Source organism: Polypterus senegalus, chromosome 6 (genome assembly GCF_016835505.1).
Source record: "Polypterus senegalus isolate Bchr_013 chromosome 6, ASM1683550v1, whole genome shotgun sequence".
NCBI lineage: Eukaryota > Metazoa > Chordata > Cladistia > Polypteriformes > Polypteridae > Polypterus > Polypterus senegalus.
This window is the reverse complement of record NC_053159.1, coordinates 169326393-169346975: the sequence shown is the minus strand read 5'-3', so window position 1 is coordinate 169346975 and position 20583 is coordinate 169326393. Positions and strand designations below refer to the sequence as shown.

At 39.1% G+C, this 20583-nt stretch overlaps 1 protein-coding gene across 4 annotated transcripts in view; it reads left to right on the top strand.

Annotated features, from left to right (window-relative positions):
* cobll1b (cordon-bleu WH2 repeat protein-like 1b) overlaps window positions 1–20583 on the top strand; it is a 123215-nt gene that overhangs the window by 45823 nt on the left and 56809 nt on the right. For all 4 annotated transcript variants that reach the window (XM_039757517.1, XM_039757514.1, XM_039757515.1 and 1 more), the window contains exon 2: window positions 13691–13882. In XM_039757517.1, coding sequence (XP_039613451.1) covers window positions 13791–13882 — 92 coding nt within the window. In that variant the 5' untranslated portion in view covers window positions 13691–13790. The remainder of the gene's footprint in view (window positions 1–13690; window positions 13883–20583) is intronic.

The following is a 20583-nucleotide window of genomic DNA, read 5'->3' as shown; positions in this document are numbered from 1 at the left end:
ATATACTTTGGTGTTCAGGAGTTGTAAGCTGTTTGAGTTGGGGTGTAACACAAACATACTAAATAAAACAAAACGGGTGGTGTGGACCAGGAAGTTCAGGGAGGGTTTCCGCATGCATTTTTAGTCTGATTGCTCCGTTTTTCAAAGTTGTGTATGTGCACACCCTCTCCGCCCCAGTAAAATGCTCATCAGCCGGCTGGAGCCCAGCACAGTCTCGCCTATGGTAGTGTGACCTTTTACTGATCTGGCTTTGCTCCAAGTTTAAACTGTTTTTGCTTTGTTCTGTGTTCATAAGCTTCATATTTTACTGTTGCCATCTGTTCCGTCACTGCCAAATGTTTCAGATTAGGATATGGTTTAAATATTTTGTTTTAACATTGTTTATAGTTGGTATGGGCTTTTTTATGGAGAAATTCCAATATAATATCTAAATTCCTTTAAGAGGGTATCTCTTCCTATTTGTCAGAAGCTTCTCCTCCTGTGTTAAAGTTTAACTTTTTAATGATTTAAATGGATTCCTGAATAGCAATATTCTGAAATTGTGAAATTGGAAGACCTGATTTCTAACCAAGTCCTTATGGTGAGAACAGTAGCCCCTTACAATTCCATCTTAAATTTTTTATTTTAGTATTATTATTTTGCATCTTAGTTTTCTAAAGAAACTGGATTGAGAACTTAATGATGACACCGTCCAGATTCAGACTGAAACAGAATCCAGCTACATAGATCTGTTCTGATATACTTTATTAATCCCTGAATGGGAAATTCTTTTTGCTTGACCTTTGGGGGTGGGTCAAAGTACAGGGTCTGCAATTGTACAATTTTCAGGTTAAGGGCCCAATGGAGTAGGATCCCTTCTGGCAGTAACAAGATACCAGCGCAGATCCTTAGCCACAGAGCAACCACTCCACCCTTGCATGTTAAATGCTATAAGAAACTAAAAATTACTGTAAGTTGATACTACAGTTGTTGTTAATAATGTTTATTATTACTACTACTGCTCCTTGTTTGGTTGATGTCTTTATCCTAGGCAACTTTGCAACATTTGAAATTCAATTAGTTTAATTATTTTTGTGTTATTAATTGGAGTACAGGCAGGTGAAGTGACTTCCTCATGGTCATACAGTGTCAGTAGTGGGATTTGAAGCCCAAAGCCTTAACCACTGCACCACAAAAAAAGATTCTTGTACCCAAAGCCATATGACATGTTATATTAACTATATAATCCAAATGTGTGCTGCCGAGTTCAGATTGCAAGGCTCAGTAACATACATTGCATTTTACACTTTGCTTACTTAAAAAGGAAGCTGTTGGAGAACACACTCACTTCTGGTACACTGATCGTGTAAATATTACTGAGCATATTATTCTTTCACTAGATAGACCATTAAACATTTATTACTGATTAGCTGAAATCGTTGCAGATGAATGCTAAAAAAATTGTGCAGTTTATGGTTGTTGCATGTTTTGAACATTTTTTATTTTCTTGTTTGTTGCTTAGGATACATTAGAGATGAAGGTGATGTGTGGCTGCTCCTTCAAACTACATATGTCCCTTACCACAATAAACTGCTATTTAATTAAATGCTATAATTGTTACCTTTTGATAGGTCACGTATCGGCCTTGGCAAACCAGTTGTTGTAGTAGCACAAAACCTCATGTCCTTACCACTGTTGTTGAGGTACGTGTTCACAAACTATTTACTGATCTTACACTTGCATTAAAAGGCTCATATACATCTGAGGTCATAATTCCGCCTTAGGCACTAGTGACATTTGTTCAGGTTGGGGTTTACCAGCTGCCCCAAGTGGAGGTGTCGGAGCACTTTGGGGTTCTTTTTCATCAGTGAAAGTAGAGGCAGATGTGAGATTGGCCAGTCAGCACTTTTGTGAAGAATAGATTGAATGACATTAGTAAAACAGGCCCAAAGTTGATGATGAAGATTTTGATTTGCTGGTCACTTTATAACCCCAAGCGTTTGTCACAAACTATGTGTACTGACCCGTAAAATTAGATTCTAGGATCAAACAGCAAGTCTGGCTAGCAATAACGGATACAAAGTTAAATTCTCCACTTGGCTTTTTATTGGTGTGGACACTAATGAGGAACTGTGCTATATATGGTTTTTTTTTTTTTTTGCTTGTCATTAATGGGTACCATTGGTTTGACTTTGTGTTAAACAAGTGGCTGCTCACAGAGTCCCTAGTGGGGCCCATTACCTGCATTGTGAGTTATGGCACTCCGGCCATTTGGTGAGATTCCCCTCCAGGTGATCTGGCTTACAGGATCCATATTGCTGAGGACCCAAGGGGATGCCCACGTAACACCTGGCTGCGGCAGAAAGAGGATCATTTCCGAGGGGTGGGACAGAACCGCATGTCTGCCAAGGGGGTTGCCAATCGGGATCCCGAGATGTTGCATTGTGTGGTGGGTGTGGCAATGCACTGTGCCAGTGCATGCTGCCCAGCCTGACCTGACCTGGGGAAGGGGGGTGTTTGTGTATGTGTGTGTGTGTACCATGCCCAAATGTTGGTTATGCCAAGGTTCATGTGACAGCTAGAAGGTATGTAGATTTCTTGACTCACTCCTAAGACACAACAAAGTCTTTATTTAAGGAACCATTCTGTTATGTTTTAATTAACATTTTTGGTACCAACCCAAAAATGTATTTTAAATGTATGTCTTGTTCAAGAACAGCATCACAACCTCAGGAAAATTATATAATAATGCTTCCCTTGCATATGCCGAAAAGAGAAATATACCTGTAGTGAACAAATTCTTATTCAAACTAATACTGTATCTTTTTAATAAAAATTATTTTCTCTTATTTCCTGTATCTCATGGTATTCAGATTGGAAGCACAGTAATTTAAAAAAAAAAAAGCATTTCTGCTTGGCAACTGGGTGTACACACGACATGTTCTTTGGATTTTTTTCCTTCTGTTTTGAGGAATTGGTGGTCACTAACACAGTGAATCCTTAAAATTGGGGAAACATTAACTTCCAGGCACTGAGGTCCAAAGGTTAAAATACCACAAGTAAGATGACTTTTTAAGCAATGCACCATAGTAACCTCTGTTAACTTCAGTACATTGTTTGCTCATAGTAGACTGGCCATAGCAGCACATTCTGCTGTCCATAGAAATATTGCACAGATGCACAGCACTTATGGCTGCAAGTAGAAAAGCAGGATAGATAAATGGATAAGTACATTGTACACCTCCATGCTTTTGTGCATGCATGTCACTTCTAAGCTTATTTTCTTATTGTATATTTAACTGTATGCTTACATAACTCCTAACTAAATATTATTTTTATGCAGTAAATACTTCCTTATACACAATGTTTTGAGTAAACACTCTTATCTTCTTTAGGAATTAGTTGTTGTTGCTTTTCTCTGTCTAGAACTTTTAACTTTTACTCGATGGTCATGTATTCTTGGCAATTAATGAATTAAAAAAAAAAAAAAAATTGGCCGTTGCTAAAGAAATACCAAGCATATCTAAAGTTTGCTAAATTATGGAGATGGAGGAAATGGCACACATGCTTGCATGTATTACGAAAATTAATTCATTAATATGGTTATAAACAGCACACACATCTGTATCAGCCATTATAATCTGTATTCTGTATGTGGATTGTCCAAATTGGGGTTTCTAGTGTTTATTTATTACCTATTTATTATCTTCATATTCAATGTGTTCAGTTCTGCATGTTTTGTGCTGCATTTATTTGTTGTGCAGCTTTATGCTATACACTACTTGGGAGTATATTTGTACAAGTCGAAGTTGTGAAATCTAAAGTGTCATCCATGAGCATATACTTAGCTGTGTTTTTATTTTAAAAGGGTTTGCTGTGAACTGTGCGAGTCATTAAAAGGGTTTGGAACTCTTGTCTGACTGCCTTAAGCCCAAAATGCCACGTCACTCCTCAACCTGATTATTTTACCCAGTCCCTACTGCTAAGCTGTCCCATAGATACACTGTAGCTGAGACCTGTGAGCATCCTCTACCAGCATTTTAACAGGTCACATGAAAACTGTTTTGTTATTAATGCAGGTCTGTTAAGTATGAAGTGGATGGGTTACTTTTTGTGCCTAGTTTTGGTTGATTCCACATTTTCATCAGTACTCACTGTATTTCTTCTATTTTGATTGTCACACATTTTCCAGTTTTTTCACATCTGGGTTTATTGAGTGCCAAGATTGTTGTTATAGTTTTTAAGTGCTCTGAACATATTAAGTTCATTTAAGCAGTGTGATATGTTTGAATTCAAGCTCAGGGGTCCACATCAATGACTGGTTCGACTGGTTTCATAACACAGAAGAACTTTAGAAGAAAGGGCAGAGCCGTCTTTTTTTTTTTTTTTTTCCTTGGGAGACTGAGTTCCTTTAATGTGGGAAGTGACATTCTTCACATTTTCTACAACTCTGTGATGGCCAAAGTGATTTTCTACAGTGTGGCATACTGGGCCGGTAACCCCACTTTAAGAGAGGCCCACTCAGTTATGTGGGACACTCTGTACCCTCTGCAGGTCGCAGCGAAGGAGAGAATTAAAACAAAACAGTGTGCCATTATGAACAATGCTGCCCGCCCTGTCTCTGTCACACCAACTCTGAGGACTTTCAAACAAATTATTCAGCAGAATTGTGTCAAAAAATGCAAGAAATGTTACGGGGGCTCCTTTATACCAACAGCAATACACCTGTGACTGCCAAGTCAGAAGTTTTCTTTCTTTTTGATTTTTTTTTTTTTTGCTTTATAGTCATTCTAATGTGTTTTCATTCCTAGGTGTATGTGTGTTTATGTATTTATTTACTTCTCTACTTATTTATTTAAAGAGCTTCTGTAAAAAGCCAGATTTACCCCTGGGAACAACTACAGATCCATCAATCTATCTCTGAATTCACTGTTTATTAGTTTGTTTTTGCTGACTAAGATGGTCGCACATGTACATTACTCAGATTTTTAAGAAAACATTAAAGAATCCAACATCATGTATAAAATTTTTGCTCCGTTCCAATCAGTGCCTCGATGTCTTTAGTAAGTTTGTTTTAAATAAACTTTGATATGAAATGGCACATATTAAAGTGCAAGTCCAGTTTCATATAATTTTGTAGCTTGGCAGTTCGAATCCATTATGAGAACTGGTCCCTGCGGTAGAAATGCAGTTTGTTCATCCATGTTAAAGCTATCATCCACTTCAGAGTCATGGGAGTTGGAACCTTTTCCAGTAGCATCTCCTACAATGCAAGAACCATCCCAGGAAGAAGCACAAGCTCTTTACAGGGAAAGCTTGCATAATACCCAAAGTATATTTTATGTATGTGTACAGTATATTTTCAAATTAATGTACATCTCTAGGATTTTGAAGGTAAATGAAAGCACTTGGAGAAAAAGCCAAAACAGTCATGGAGAAAACCCATAAACTCCACACGGGCAGTAAAACTTTGTCAATGTGCCACCATAATAAAAATCATAACACTGAACAAACTTTTGGTAATTGCATTGAAATGTCCTTAAAAACATGCAACATGTTATGGAAGGCACTTTAAAAATTATTTATGGAAATGGATAATGGAGATTGTCTGTCTGACCTGAACCCCCAGTCCAGGATCTTTTTTTTTGTTTTCTGTTGTATGACTGAGACTTGTTGTTCTTGCTGTTTTTCCATCAATGTGTGCCCGTCTTTTTCATCTTTTTGGTATTCCCTTCCGTTCCTACATGCCAGTGACTTTGATTTTTTTTTGTTTTTCCCTTTGCATGGTTTGCAGGTTTTGCCTTCTGTTCTAGGATTTATTTTTATAGCATGCCAGTTACACTCTTCTCAGCTTCAAGGTCTTAGTGACATTCCTTTGTAGTACATTTTGAAAGGTGAGGAGTCTCTGCTACCCAGAATAATGACCAAAACACATCATATTTATCAGAAATTGTGGTTTCAATCTGAAGTACAGGAAGGATAGAACAAAGAGAGAACTGTGAAGAATGACAGGAAATATACACAAACAAAATTCTTGCTGTCCCTGTGGGCTTGGTTTTACTGTTTATTGCTTTATCTTTGTAGCTTGGGTGGTAGCCTTACTTTATCACTGCCTGTTACCACACCAAATCACTTCCTCTCTCCTTGATGGTCTGAATCAGTGGTCCTCTGAGCCCACTGCACCCCTGTGCTTCACTCTAAGTTAAAGAGGACAGGACTGTGAGGTAGCTACTAGGTAATTTCTCAGTGGGTAGCATTAACCCATTATTAACAGAATGCTGTTTCTTGGTGATCTTGAAGCACTATCCCAGACCATCAGGGCACATCTAGTTACTTGGTGCCCACAGTTTTGAGGTAACGCAAACATCATAATTTTAGCTGGTTGACATCACTGGCATTTGAAGGACAACCAACACTCCAAAAGTAAGGGGGGGGAAAAAAAAAATCTGTTTTAGTGGCTGTTGGTAACCTTTTTACATATAGCATATGAGAAAGTGTTAGCTGTTAAACCCACATAAAATTGCATCTGAGACCCTGGAGTGTTTTGATAATACTCGGGACTCATTCTGTGATGCCATCTGCAGTGAATGTAAAAGTGCCTGATTGTAATTTTGCCCATCATATAAACATGTATATACTGTACCTTTCTTAACATAATTTATAACCTCTTTAGAGTTAAACCTCTTCCTTCATAGCTACCACCTCTCCCCTGTGCTGACAGCATAGCATAGTCTCTCCACCAGCAGAGCAGCATATCACAAGGTGCTAATAACCCCACTGCTCCTCCACCTCTGGTTCCTCATACCACCATTGCTGACCAGGTTAAAGGACAACTTGGCGTCCTAGGTAGGTAGGTAGGTAGCTGGTCCAGATAACGTGTGTTCAAGACATCTAAGGACCTGTGCTGCTAAACTTGCAGAACCCCTTCAGCGCATCTTCAACCTGAGCCTCCAAGTGGAGAGGGTCCCCACACTGTGGAAGTCCTCATGTCTCATCCCGGTGCCCAAGAAAGTGAGATCCAGGGAACTCTATGACTTCAGGCCTGTGGCCTTAATATCCCATATCGTGAAGACCCTGGAGTGGCTACTTCATTATCTCATCAGGCCACAGGTGAATCACACAGTAGACCTCTTGCAGTTTGCCTATTGAGAGAAGGTGGGTGTGGATGATAACATTCTCTACCTCCTCCACCGGACCCACTTGCATCTGGACATAGGATTTGTAGTGATGTGAGGATCATGTTCTTTGACGCTTCCAGTGCCTTCAGTACTATACAGCCCCCCGTACTGAGGGACGAGCTGTACAGGATTGGAGTGGACTCGCAACTGGTGAAGTGGGTTATAGATAACCTTACTGGCAGACCTCAGTTTGTCAGACTGGGGAACTGCACCTCACAGACTGTAATTGGTAGCACTGCAGCTCCACAGGAGACTGTTCTTTCTCCTTTCCTCTTCACTCTGTATACATCAGACTTTAGCTACAATTCAGAGACATGCCACATACAGACATTCTAAGATGTCACTGCCATCGGGGAGGTGTGTCGGGGTGTACAGGAGGGAGTAGTACAGGAGTCTGGTGAATGACTTTGTAGGATGGTGTCGGTCAAACCAACTGCTGTTGAACATTTCCAAAACCAAAGAGATGGTCGTGGAGTACCATAGATCTAGACCACCACTGAGACCTGTCTCCATTGAAGGGGTTGATGTGGAGTGGGTCAAGACCTATAAATAACTTGGAGTGCTGTTGGATGACAGGCTGGACTGGTTAGAGAACACACAGGCTGTGGTCAGGATGGGGCAAAGCCGTCTCTGTATTCTGAGGAATCAGAGCTCCTTTAGAACATCTGCAAGAGTGTCTTACATATGCTCTCAGTCGGTGGTTGCCAGTACTCTCTTCTATGCTGTGGTGTACTGGGGGGGGGTTGCTTGAAGAAGTGAGATGTTGATTGTATTGACAAGCTGCTTAGGCAAACAGGATCTGTGGTTGGCATGGAAATGCACTCTCTGGAGACAATGGCAGAGAGGAGAACACTGTAGAAGCTGCAGTGTATTATGGACACTGAACATCATCCACTTTACACCGCTATAATTAAGCAGAGGAGTTTTAGTAGTAGGCTGCTATCCTAGAACTACAATATGCACAGATACAAAAGAGATTTTGTCCCTAGAGCCATTAGACTCTGAAGGCCCCTGCTTCAACTTCACTTTCCTAGAATGGTTCAGGAAAGAAACCCAAATGGTTCTGATTAATTTTACAATGTAATTATAACTCTTGTGATTGTTGTATAACTTTAAAAAAATGTATCTGTGAATTATTGAGACGGTTTAACTATTGGTTAATCAATGAATGACTGGGAATAATATCCTCTGTCTCATTTGTGAACATTTTTTGCCTTGTTCTTCATCCTACTGACTTTGGAAATGGAACTTGGTAGTTGGCAACTGAACACCCAGCTCTAATCTAATGTTGTACCTTTGTCATATTCGGCCAAAATAGACCTTTGACTGCTAGCTGAATTGTTGAATGCTCAGTGATTGGCTAGCTGACCACTCATCTAACAAGAGATTTAACTCCTGTACAGTAGAAGTATGTTTTTATTTTTCATTGCCAAGTTGCTTTAGCTGAATATATTAATTTTCCATTTATTATTATTATAGTATTTTTGGCATGTATAAGCCCAATTAAAATAAAATAAATATTTCATGGCACTGTATCTATTAGTCTCCCAGCTTTTTTTTTTTATTTAATGTCACTTTTTTGCACACTGAATAACTGCCCCTTTTGCTTAATAATTAGTTATACCACCTCTAGCTGTAATTACTGCAGTTTGCCTATAAAACTATATGGCAATGTCAGTCTTTCCCATTCTGTGTAGAAATGTTTGCCCACCCTTATGTGAAGAACTGCTTTAATTCAGAAAAATCGATTGTGTTTTGAAATTTTAATTGCTTATATTAGGCCCAGGAAAGGCATCTCTATTGGTGTGGACTTTGACTCGGCCTGTGCAGTACTTTTATTTTGGCTTCTTTTCAGCCATTTTGGTATGCTCTTGCTTTTGTGTTACGGATTATTGTATTGCTTTATATTCCAACTACATTTCAGCTTCTGCTCATAGACAAATAACCAGACATTCTCCTAGAGTTGTTTAATATAGCAAAGAATTATGGTAAGATGTCCAGGTTCTGAGCCAGCAAAGCACCATATAGTAGTGTACTGTACGGCTGCACGGTATATTAGTACTGGAAAAGTACAGAAAAAAAAAAACATTTTAACACAATGCAGTACCAGCATTTCTGGATTTTCAGTACTGGAAGTAAACATCAGCTTTTCCCATGCCACCTCTGCTTAACATTCACTGTTGAAGTTGTGGAAAAGCATTATGAAACAAAAGTACACGTTTCAGCATGGTCAGAAATTCATGGGGACTCCTCCATTGCTTCAAGTTGGAAACACCCTCATCTTCCTGCTTTGATGTGATCAGGAATTCACATCAATCCGGATGAAGTAGTACTTGATGCTTGTGATCGTGCACCACACCAGGGAGGGGGAAGTAACAAGAAGCGTTTTGGAGTTACCATTTTAGTACTGGTACTGCGGTCTGAAAGTTGTTCCAAAACTGAAGTGAAAGTTTTATGGTATCTTTTCAGCACTAGTATGCTGTTTGCTTCACACACACATCTGGGGAAAATCTCATGGCAAAGGAGAGATGGGCATTTGTGAACCTCTTAGTTAACAGTGGCCTCTGCCTAGCTACTTTTTCCAAAATGTCTTTCTGATGGTGAAGTCACTAACAGTGGACTTTGCTGAGAAAGGAGAAACCTGCAGTTCTATAAATGTGTGTGTGTGTTTTTAAGATCCTCTGTTACTACTTCCTGGATTTTTTTTTTGCACTGCTCCCTTGGAGTAATTTTGGGAAACTGGGCAATCGTGAAAAGGTTTGCTGCTATTCCATTTGGACATAATGCCCATCACTGTGGTGGGGTTGAGTACCAGAACTTGAGAAATGGCGTTTTAACCCTTTTTTTTCTGATCTCTTCACATATTACCTTTTGATTATGGAATTAGGTGCCTATTGAATCTTTATGCTAGCAACTTGACTCTAATAAAGGTCAAAATAATTGAGGTTTATGTTGAGCAGAGCCAGCTGTAATCAATGTTGGTGGTGTTCTGCTGACTCTTATTTCTCAATTAACTGGATTGGTTTAACATAGATACAGTTGCATTTTCACACAGTGCAAAGTTTATATTGGATAATCATTTTATAAATTGTATACATAAATTGAAGCATTGTTTATTTTTGTGACCTTCAATATTAGATTTTGGTGAAAGAACTAAAAGCACTCAATGTCAATTTGTAATAACCGAGCAAATGGGAACAAATACTTTTTCATAGAATTGGATATATGCCAGTACTGTATGAAGATATTAGATTTGTGTTAGTGTCCATCGTTGTGTTTTTATGTGGTGTGAATACAGGTAGTCCCCAAGTTTTTGGACATGCGACTTACGAGAGGGGCCACAGCTGCTGCTACATCTGTCTTGGGGATGCAACGCAGGCTCCTCAGTAACTGCCGCTCCATCTTCAGCAGTGTAGTGTCCCTCGGGCGGCTCCGGTTGAATGGAGCGGTGGGAGCTACCGCTCGTGTGTAGGATGGAGGCTGCCTGTTGAATGTGGGCGGTGGTGGGCGATTCATTTTCCGCCTTTGGCAACACCGTGATCTTTTTCAGTGGGCAGATGCTGCAGGCATACTGCATGCAAATGGAGGTGACTGTGTGGTGGGTGAATGGTGAATTGCACCTCGCTGCCCCCATTCATTCTCAATAGCAAGCCTTCTTGTACTCTTACGTACATAGAAGAAAGTTGTCTCTCATCAGTACATCAGACGTGCTGACGAGGGGTGCCTTCTTGCTGTGATAGCGTGTGCAGTGCTGTGCAAAAGAGCTTATCTTAACCTTTGTCTTCACCCTTCAACAATGTCTCTGAAACACAAATCTGATGCAAGTGCTGGTGATACAGTAAAGAAGAGAAAAACCATCACCATAGAAAATAAGTAGAAAGAATAAAAAGTTCAGATAGAGGTGAAACTCCATCATTCATTGGCAGAGCACTTGTTTATAGTCAGTCAACAATAGCATTTACTAAAGTGTACCTGTTCCGACTTGCATACAAATTCAACTTAAGAACAAACCTACAGTGCCTATCTTGTACGTAACCCAGGGACTGCCTGTATGGGAAACATTTTAGGTACTGCAAAAAATGCATCTATTAATTTTTTTTAGTCTTGTGTAACAAGATCTTAACAAAAGCATCTTTTGGTGACACTTACAAAACATCAGTAAAGTGGTTGTTTACCTTAGAATGGTCATAAGTGTTTTAACTGAGAATGATCTCTCTTGATATTGCCTGTCTTGTATATAAACGTGCATGTGTGGAAGTGTGTGTATCGGTCTGGCCCGAAAGTGAGAGGTGGAGTCCAGGTAAGGGCTCCACCTCCAAGGATACGTAAGCAAGACAAGCATGTCAGGAAAACGAAACCTCAGAAGAAGGTCACTCACTTAGCTGCTAATACAGAAGTGAGGCGAGCACATTGGCCAAATGGTGTCCCTTTAACTTTTCCTCCCACCACTAATACACAAGCGAGGTGAGCACATCGGCAAAACGAATCCTCCTAGGAGAGGGATGCCCAGAGTAGTTCCTTTCAATTACCTGACAACCCTACATTTCAATTGATTTTTTCTGACGATTTCAATAGTTTCTAGGACCCCAGGCTTTTTTATAGTACGGGCTAGCACAGCTAGTTTCAATATAAGATCTGTGAATCCTTCACATTCATAAGTCATTTTTCCAGCACATCAAAAGCTTCTAATATGCCACACTGGAAAGAGATAAATAACCAATTGACTGATGCTTTATAAGGTGTAAAAAGGCCAAAATGAGCCTTTTGCTGAGGACTTATTATCTATATAGTATCTATATAGTACCTAATGTGTTAACATTGTATATAATTAAAACAGGATTTTCAGTACTTGTACTAGAACTCTATTGATAAAGTTTTTAAATATACAGAAAGTGCTGAATTTTTTTTTTTTTTTTTCCTTCAGTCATAGGTTTAATGTTAAAATTGGGAATGGTTGGGAACAAAATTTCAATTGAGATATTTTGCTGTGATTTTAAACCTATTTGTTATCTAAAGTAAAACTTAAAAGAAGTATGACACTGAAATCAAAATGTCAGTTTCCACAGAATTCTTGTCAGTGAGATGTAGAAGAAAAACTCGAGTATCTGAATTAAAACCCACATGGCCTGGCACCCTAGCCCTGGATTCAGTCCTCTTTATCTTGAAGCTGCCCGTTGTGCCACAGGTCTACCCATATTGCAGTTGTAATCTTAAGATTTATGATAAAATCTTTTTACATTTTTAAGCATTTGCACTTAGATTTGCTTCCTTGTTACAGTAGAGTCTCGCTTATCCATCATTCTGTATTATCCGACATCCCATCGCCAAAAAAAAACCGCATCAATCGTCAACAAGAACTGCAAGTTGTGAGCGTAGTCTATTTTTGGTTGCTAAGTTAATTTTTTCAGTTAAAATTTTCTGTTGTTTTGTTGTAAAACATGATTACAGTGGATTATGTGGCCGGCCCTCTCTGGCGTGTGTGTGTGTGCGCCCTCCTGTGTCTCTCTCTGTCGCTCACATGTGTGCGTGCACCTGCGTGTCTCTCTGTGCGCGTGTGTCTCTTGCTCTCTTGTGCGAGTGTGTGTGCGTGCGCCTGTGTCACAAACTGAAAGGGAAACTGGCTCGTTCGTATACCTAGTGTGTGGTCGTGAACAGATGCAAAAGTTTGGCAAACTCTTTGGTCATAACCCAATTTGTACATGTCCAGAGATGTTTGTGAACCGAGGTTCCACTGTATTAGGTTCGTAATGTGTAAAATTATACCATATAGTTTGACGTTTAATAGGCTTTTTCTTAACACCTCCCATTATCCGACATTTTCGCTTATCCGACGTTCTGCCGGCCCGTTTATGTCGGATAAGCGAGACTCTACTGTATATTTTTGTTTAATCCATTTTAATTTTCACACTTTATCTATCCCTTGTATTGTTCTGCAGAATTGTAGCTGAAGCACTGAATAAAATGCTGTAGAGATCATTCAAATACACTTGCCCGTATCCAATCGACTAAAAGTTAGAAAGTTTTCGGGATTAGTGAGGAACTACATTGTCCATTAAAAAAAATAAATAAATAAATAAAGAAAAAAGTGAACACGTAAAACTGAGCTCAGTTTTCTGTGGCAGCTGCACAAACCACATGGCAAAATTTCAATAAAAAACTATTAAACTATACTTCGAGTACACTTATCATATTTAGAGAAAAAAAGATTATAAAGGTCTATAATTTTTTTAAAGCATTTTATTGATTTTGTTAAACTTGCTTGTAATAAAACTAAAATTATGGGGGCCGATTTTGTTTCAAACCTAAACTGCATTCTGTTTAATTCATGCATTTAAAAATATTTCCTTTTGTGAAATGTAGGTACCAGAGCACTGATCCATCTTTGCGCAGTTTAAAAAGTCCAGTATCGTTTAAAGAAATGGAGAGTATTGAATATTGAAAGTTGAAATATGAATCCTGGTACAATTGTTGTAAAAATGTCAGTTATCTAAAAAGTACAACTGCTTCATATGGCTCACATTTTGTCTTTACAGATCTTCAGTTGAAGATAAAGCTCCGACGCTTCATCAAAAACATACTGTTCTGATGGTGCAATAGTTTCTCAAAGAAACTTGGACTTTTCCAGGTGTAAGAATGGAGCAGAAAGAAAACTTGATTGACAAAGACATTGAACTGATAGTGGTACTTCCTGGGGGCAAGGAGAAGATAACTACTGTTCATGGCAGGTAAGAGGCAACATACTATATTAAAAAGTTGCCTAAGTGTGACAATTTAATATTTGGGCTTTTTCATTTGTCATGGTGTTTCATGTTAGTGTGTGAGGTGTAGTGTGGAATACTGTGGCTAAAGTGATGGTGCAACCTTGTTTTCTGTTTTTCAAACTTTGATCTACATCTTGCGTTTTGGCTTATGCTATGTCAAATATTCTGGTTTCTGATTTCCTTGTTACATCTCTCGGTTTGGTCTTGAGTCCTGGACATTTGTTTATTTGAATCTCATTTTCCTGGTCTTGACCTTGGCTCGTTATTACAATTATGCTCCTTCTTCTGATTACATCCTACTTAAAATCGCCACTTCCATGTGCAGTCATACATAGTAATACTGACATTTACCTCCTTTAGTTTGCAAATACATCTTTCACAATATGACTAGAGGTTAAAAACATAATATTGATGCAGGTCTCTTATATAAACAGGGGTATTGAGTCATTGTTTAAAAAAATAAATAAATAAAAGGGAACTAGTGTCATTAAATGTAATTATTGAAATGATCTGTGACTTGGATTTTTATTTATATGGAATAAGCCTTAATCTAAAGTTACCTTATAAAAAAAAAAAAAAAAGAAAATGCAAAATATAGCGTTTAACAGAAAGGTACAATGTTACCAAATTACAGAGCACTAAATTTTAAAGTAGAGGCAACATGGAAAACCAGCTGTATAGCAAAACTGCATTTAGTTGGCGGCAGTTTGTGTCAGCAAAGCTATGGGTGCAAGAAGAAAGCAGAGGAGTGGAAAGTCTGAGAGGTCCCATTATACTCAGGTTTTGGAAGCGAGTATCCCATTCATCCAAGAGCCCCAACATAGGCTGTTCAGTTTTTTACTAAAGTTCATACAGTGCCAAAATGACAGGCCAGTTTGCACTTTCTAGCTTCAAATAAGCAATTTGAATTCCTGCATTTCAGTACAGAAGTTTTAGTATTTGAAAATACAATAAATCAGATTATTTTCAAATTTCAGCTGTATTGTATACTGTTTAAGAAATACATTTTGGCCATGTTTATGTCTCTCCTGCTTAGCTATTTTATTTATTAGAAGCCATTTCTGGTAGGAGATTCAATTACAGTGAAGCAGTGATGGTATATAATACATATGGCAAGTTTTCTTCATTACATATTAAATTGTGAGAAGGTTTTGAAAAGTTTGTGTTGGAGTGTTTTTCAAAGGCATTTAATTTAGGAAAATAATCTGTGCATTCTCAAATCACACATAAAGGAGCAAAAAAACAAAAAACTCCACATTGGTGAGCTTCGTGCACAGAACTGCTTGTCCGTTATATTACTAACTAGCCATGTGCACCCAACTACGTTGCGCGTGTTAAAGTTGTCTGTGAAGGGCTCCCTGTTTAAACGCGGCTGCCAGTCATGAACTGGGCCCTTCGTCGCACAGCATCATTATTTTTTATAAGGGAAACAAAATTACAAAAGAAAACCCTCGGATATTGATTGGATAGGAACAGCCTACTCGGAATCGCTGTCCGAATCGTAATTATGCGGTGGTGTAGGAGCATTTCTGCTTCTGTCCGTTCACAGTCCATCTCGTTTTCACGACGCTGTCGTTTCCTCTCACAATCTCTTCTCAACCTTTCTCCAATCTCGCAGGTTGCTTTGTGGCAATCCAAAGAGTAAGGCAATATACACGGAGCAATGGTTATAAAAGGGGGTCACATAGGTATCCAGGCTCTTTTAAAGCATAAATAGGGATCACTTCACTGACATGTGAGCAAGCCACGGTACAACTGTGAGACGCGCAGCACTCGCCGGCTACAACGTAACAATAATAATTTCCGGAACGTGCTGTTACGTTGTCATTCATTTTACCCACTGTCTTTATTTCATCCATATGTTACGTAGGCACGTACCTTTTATCTTCAGCAATCTCATTCTCTAACCAGGCGTCAGGAGCTAACCAGCGTAACAATGTCCACCACCCCTTTTGTTATTCCGGCACATTGTTGACATCTGTGAGTAACAACAACGTACTAAACTGGAAGGTGGTCAACGCATGCGTGGAATTCGCGGACAAAGATCAAGATCTAAATGAAGATCTCTTTAGTTAATTTAAAGCACAACAATTTGTTTAGTTTGAATGTCTGTGTTTTGAGGTGTGACTGGCGTACTACAGTCTTCAGTAGTATAAGCCTGGAGGAGATTCTTAATGCAATGCCTATGTTTTAGCTGTCTCTCTACTGCCATCTAGTGCTTCTTCTAATTCATTCGCAGACAAAGAAAGATCAAGATCCAAATGAAGATTATATATAGAGATTTTACTGTATGGATGCATATCACACAAAGCAGGCTTAGAAATGAGTCATAGAACTGGTGGTGCATGAGGAAATTAGGCTAATCATTCAAAGTTGTCTTTGAGGCAAACAGATGTGGGAACAAATATTAAATATTCGCATTCTTACCTATGGTCCTGAGCTGACACAAAGTGAGATTGTGAGGACAAATGGACAAAATGAGAAATGGGGTCTTTTCTGCACTCATTAGACTTGCTGCTCAGCCATGTGAGTGAAGAGAGTCATGGCAAGTATTGTTTGCTATAAAGCAGCCCTCGTTCCGTGCTGCAGGTATTTGCCTCTAAGGAAATGAATGAGGGGAATAAAGTTGATTACTAATACCACGACGACAGGAACATTATAATAATAGATTATAAATATCAGTATAAAGTATGCATTTTCCCAAAAATTGGTATGAAGAGTTAGTTTATAAAAATTAAGCTGCCACTTGTATCGATGATCTTACAATTATTCACGCTCATTGGGCTTTTTTTTTTTTTTCCTTTATATATTGTGGGATGGTAAATGTGACAGTTCATTTTGTACACTTTCTACAGAGGAAACACACTTTCACACAGACACGGAACAAACCAATGCAGGATCAACTGCCTTCATACAGAAGTCATATACCTCATGGTAATTAAACCTGAATAAGTGATTAATTGCCTGATGCAGTCAACTTTTTTCCATCTTGAGTTTAATGCCTCTTGGAGTGCAACTTGCAGCATCGCTCATTTGTAGGGAGACTGCTTTCAAGAGGATACCTTTCAAGTAATGAATTTCAGGAGAAAACAAAGTGGACACAAATTCCTTTGAAAATGAAATTCATTATTCATGAAAAACTTCTGCTTCAAGAATAAAGACTACTTTTATAGAAATGTTTCTAAATTTTATTTGTGCAACCCTGAACCCGATAATGCATTATATATAGGCTATGATATTTCTCCGCATCATCAATACCTGGGGGACTGGGCAAACTCGCCAAAAGGTGCTTCATTATGAAAGTATGAGTGAGAGTCCCAAGAAAGCAGTTTGTATTAGCAGAATGGCTTTCTAATACATTCACACCCTGGATTTTTGGTCTTGAAATGAGGTCCTTGCACAAGAAAACTGGGCAAATTTTTCCATTAGACATTGAGGAGCACAGCAGTATAGCTGGACCTTGGAGCAGAACCTGCTCTTCTCCAGACTGAGAAGAGCCAATTGGGGTGTTGTGCGTATGTAGTTAGAACCTCTCCCACAGGAGGTGTTCAAGGCACAGCTCACTGGGAGAAGATCCAGGAGCATACAGGATGGATTGTATCTTTTCAACTAGATTCGGAGCATTTGGCAGTTCTCATGAAGGAGATGTAAGGAGTTGCTAATGATAGGGTGGTCTGGTCCGCCCAGCAAGGTATCCTCATCAGGATAATGTAAATCAAAATTTTAACACACTGACTCTCCCTGTACAGAGGCAGGTGCTATACAGGAATCGGTTCAGCTGAATTTTTGCCCAGATTTCGTTTGTGCTATGTATTGATCCTGTTATGTTATATATCATACTTCAATGTCAGTCTGTTACCATGTGTTTTGTAGTACGTGGGCTCAGTTATTTTATGGTTAAGAATATACCTTTGGCCTTGATAGCCTGCACTTGGCTACAGTAATGTATTATAGTTGTCTTTGACCATAGGCCATTGAGGCTATCATGCCTGAACTGGGCTATGGTAAAGCTGGTTTGCTTGTGAGTTAATTCCAGCTCTGGCCAAACATTGCAATTCTCTTGACTTTGTCTTCCCTTCACTGTTGCCCTTGGCTACATTAAGGAATAACCTGTTTCTTAGTATTTCTTTTGTTTGCATTTTGTAACTGAAAAGTAGTAAAAGAGAAGTTTAAGGCCATATTTTGATTATGTAAAAAGTATAACTTTTATAATTTTGCAAACATATTTTTCATTGGGTATTCTACTATATGTGTGGTTCTCTTGCAATTTGTACTCTAAGAAGAAAACTTTTATGTACGTTTATAGGAAAAAATTAATTACAGCTTTGTAGAAAATTAATGTTTTTCCACTTCATTCATTTCTTGCATTCTTAAAATGTGTTTGTTTTCTTGTACTTGCATTTTACACTAAAAAAATTGAAAAGGCGTTTTTTTCCTTCTCGTGAATTTGTCCTTCTGCATACAAAATGTATAAATTTCCTCTTATGATTTAGTCCAGTGATGGCGAACCATTTAGAAACCAAGTGCCCAAACTGCAATCCAAAACCCACTTATTTATCGCAAAGTGCCAACATGGCAATTTAACCTGAATACCACCTAAAAATGAACACCAGCATAACCAAGGAGCTGGTGGTGGATTTTAGGAGGCCCAGGCCCCTCATGGACCCCGTGATCATCAGAGGTGAGTGTGTGCAGAGGGTACAGACCTATAAATACCTGGGAGTGCAGCTGGATGATAAATTGGACTGGACTGCCAATACTGATGCTCTGTCTGTCTGTCTATCTACTGAGCTTTTAGTTTAGAAAAGCAACTCATACATTAACATCTTTTGTCTTAAAAGAAAAACATAATAACAGAGCTTTCAATGATACAAACAACTTTTTGTTGAAAGGTAAAAGTTTGCATTCGGTATGCTTTTGAACAATTAATGTGCTTTTTGCTGTTGTATGCATGCTGATAATTTGTCTAACCTTGGCTCATACTTTGTAAGCTTGAGAGCAACACATGCAGCACTCAGGTCATCTGTTAGTCTGTTTCTGGTGTCAGATTTGATTTAATTCAAAGCTGGAAACAGCTGCGCACAAGCATAAGATGTTCCAAACAAAGTAAGGAAAGCAATCTCAAGTGCCTTCATTGACTTAAGATTATTTGGCAGAGAATTCCACACTTTAAGGATTTCATTTTCATAACTAACTGTGCTGTCCTTTGTCATCCCTTCGATCCTCTCAAGTGTTTCACGCAGGTCTTCCCTATTAAGCTCCGCCCCCAAAGCTTCCATTATATATTAGGGGGTCGTGGATCAGGTGTGGCGATTAGCAACTCCCGGCAATAATTACAGATGCAGACGACTCCTCACCTGTGCGCTTAAGCGAGGACTGCCCGCATCACAAAGCTCCGGAAACCGCTCCGGCCACTCTACCATAACCCCCTTTAAGCCGCGAGTGCGGCAATTATCTGTTAAAACTGGCCTTTTCAATTTTGAGCTGTGGACCCGCTATACCACATCCCCTCCAACCCCACCACGGGAATCACAGACTCAAAGGCTGCAGTCTGTGCCGCACCCTCAAGCAGCATGTGTGCCGCCCGCCTTACCCCAGACAGGAGAGGAAGGACGCGCACCCATTGGGCTGCTGGGCAGAGGGGCGGGGTGATGTGAGAAAAGTCCTCCAGCGCGCGTGAAGAGGGGGAGCGGTTTAGGGGAGCAGCCCGGCCCTGCATTCCTCTGGCTTTATAGTAACGAACTCTGTGCTCGGGCGACCGCGCGCGTCCCCACTGAGAGGGCTCTGAGTGCCCCCCTTTGGCATGCGTGCCATAGGTTTGCCACCACTGATTTAGTCTCTTGTTTCAAGTTTGCATTGCAAGATGCATTACTTTTTGATAGTTTCATTTCATATTGAATAATGAGCTTAACTTGTGCTTACATTTTTGAAAGGTCATTCATTACAGCAAGGGTGTCAAATTCTGATCTTGGACTACAGAAGTACAGGCTACAGGTTTTTCTTTCAGCCACTTCCTTAACTAATTACCGCTGCTAATGGAACAGATCTTTTGCTTTAAATGTTGCTGAGTTGTATTTTAAGATTCGGAATGTTGTTTGGATGCTGGTTAAGGAAGGAAAAATAAACGAGCAATAATTAGATGGAAAGGTAGCCAACAGATAATCCGCTAACTTCATACTATTTGCATGTTTTGGTCCATCATATCGGAATCAATTAAAATATTTGAACCTACTGATACTTTGGGAAATATTGATATACTGTGAGCAACAAAACATATTTGAATGGTTCCTTCAAAAAAAATTAACAAGTTTGGAAATATGTGGTGTTTCATGATGATCGCACTTAGAAGTCATACAAGAGAGCTAAATATAGAGTTTCGTTAGGTGCAACAATTGGCTTCTAAGAAAGAAACTAGATACAATGGTGACCTTTCAGACTTAACCGGTTAAGTGTATAAAAAAAAAAAATAGAAATTTTAAAAATCAACCCAATTTAAAATTAAAGAAGAATGTTTTATTCTCTTAGCAACAGTAATTGGTTATTAATTAAGGAAGTGACTAGAATGAAGACCTGAAGCGACTGTAGCCCTCCCGATTCCAAGTTTGACATGCCTGCTTTATAGAATAATACTTTATATAACAATGCAAAATAGGTTCTTGCAGAAT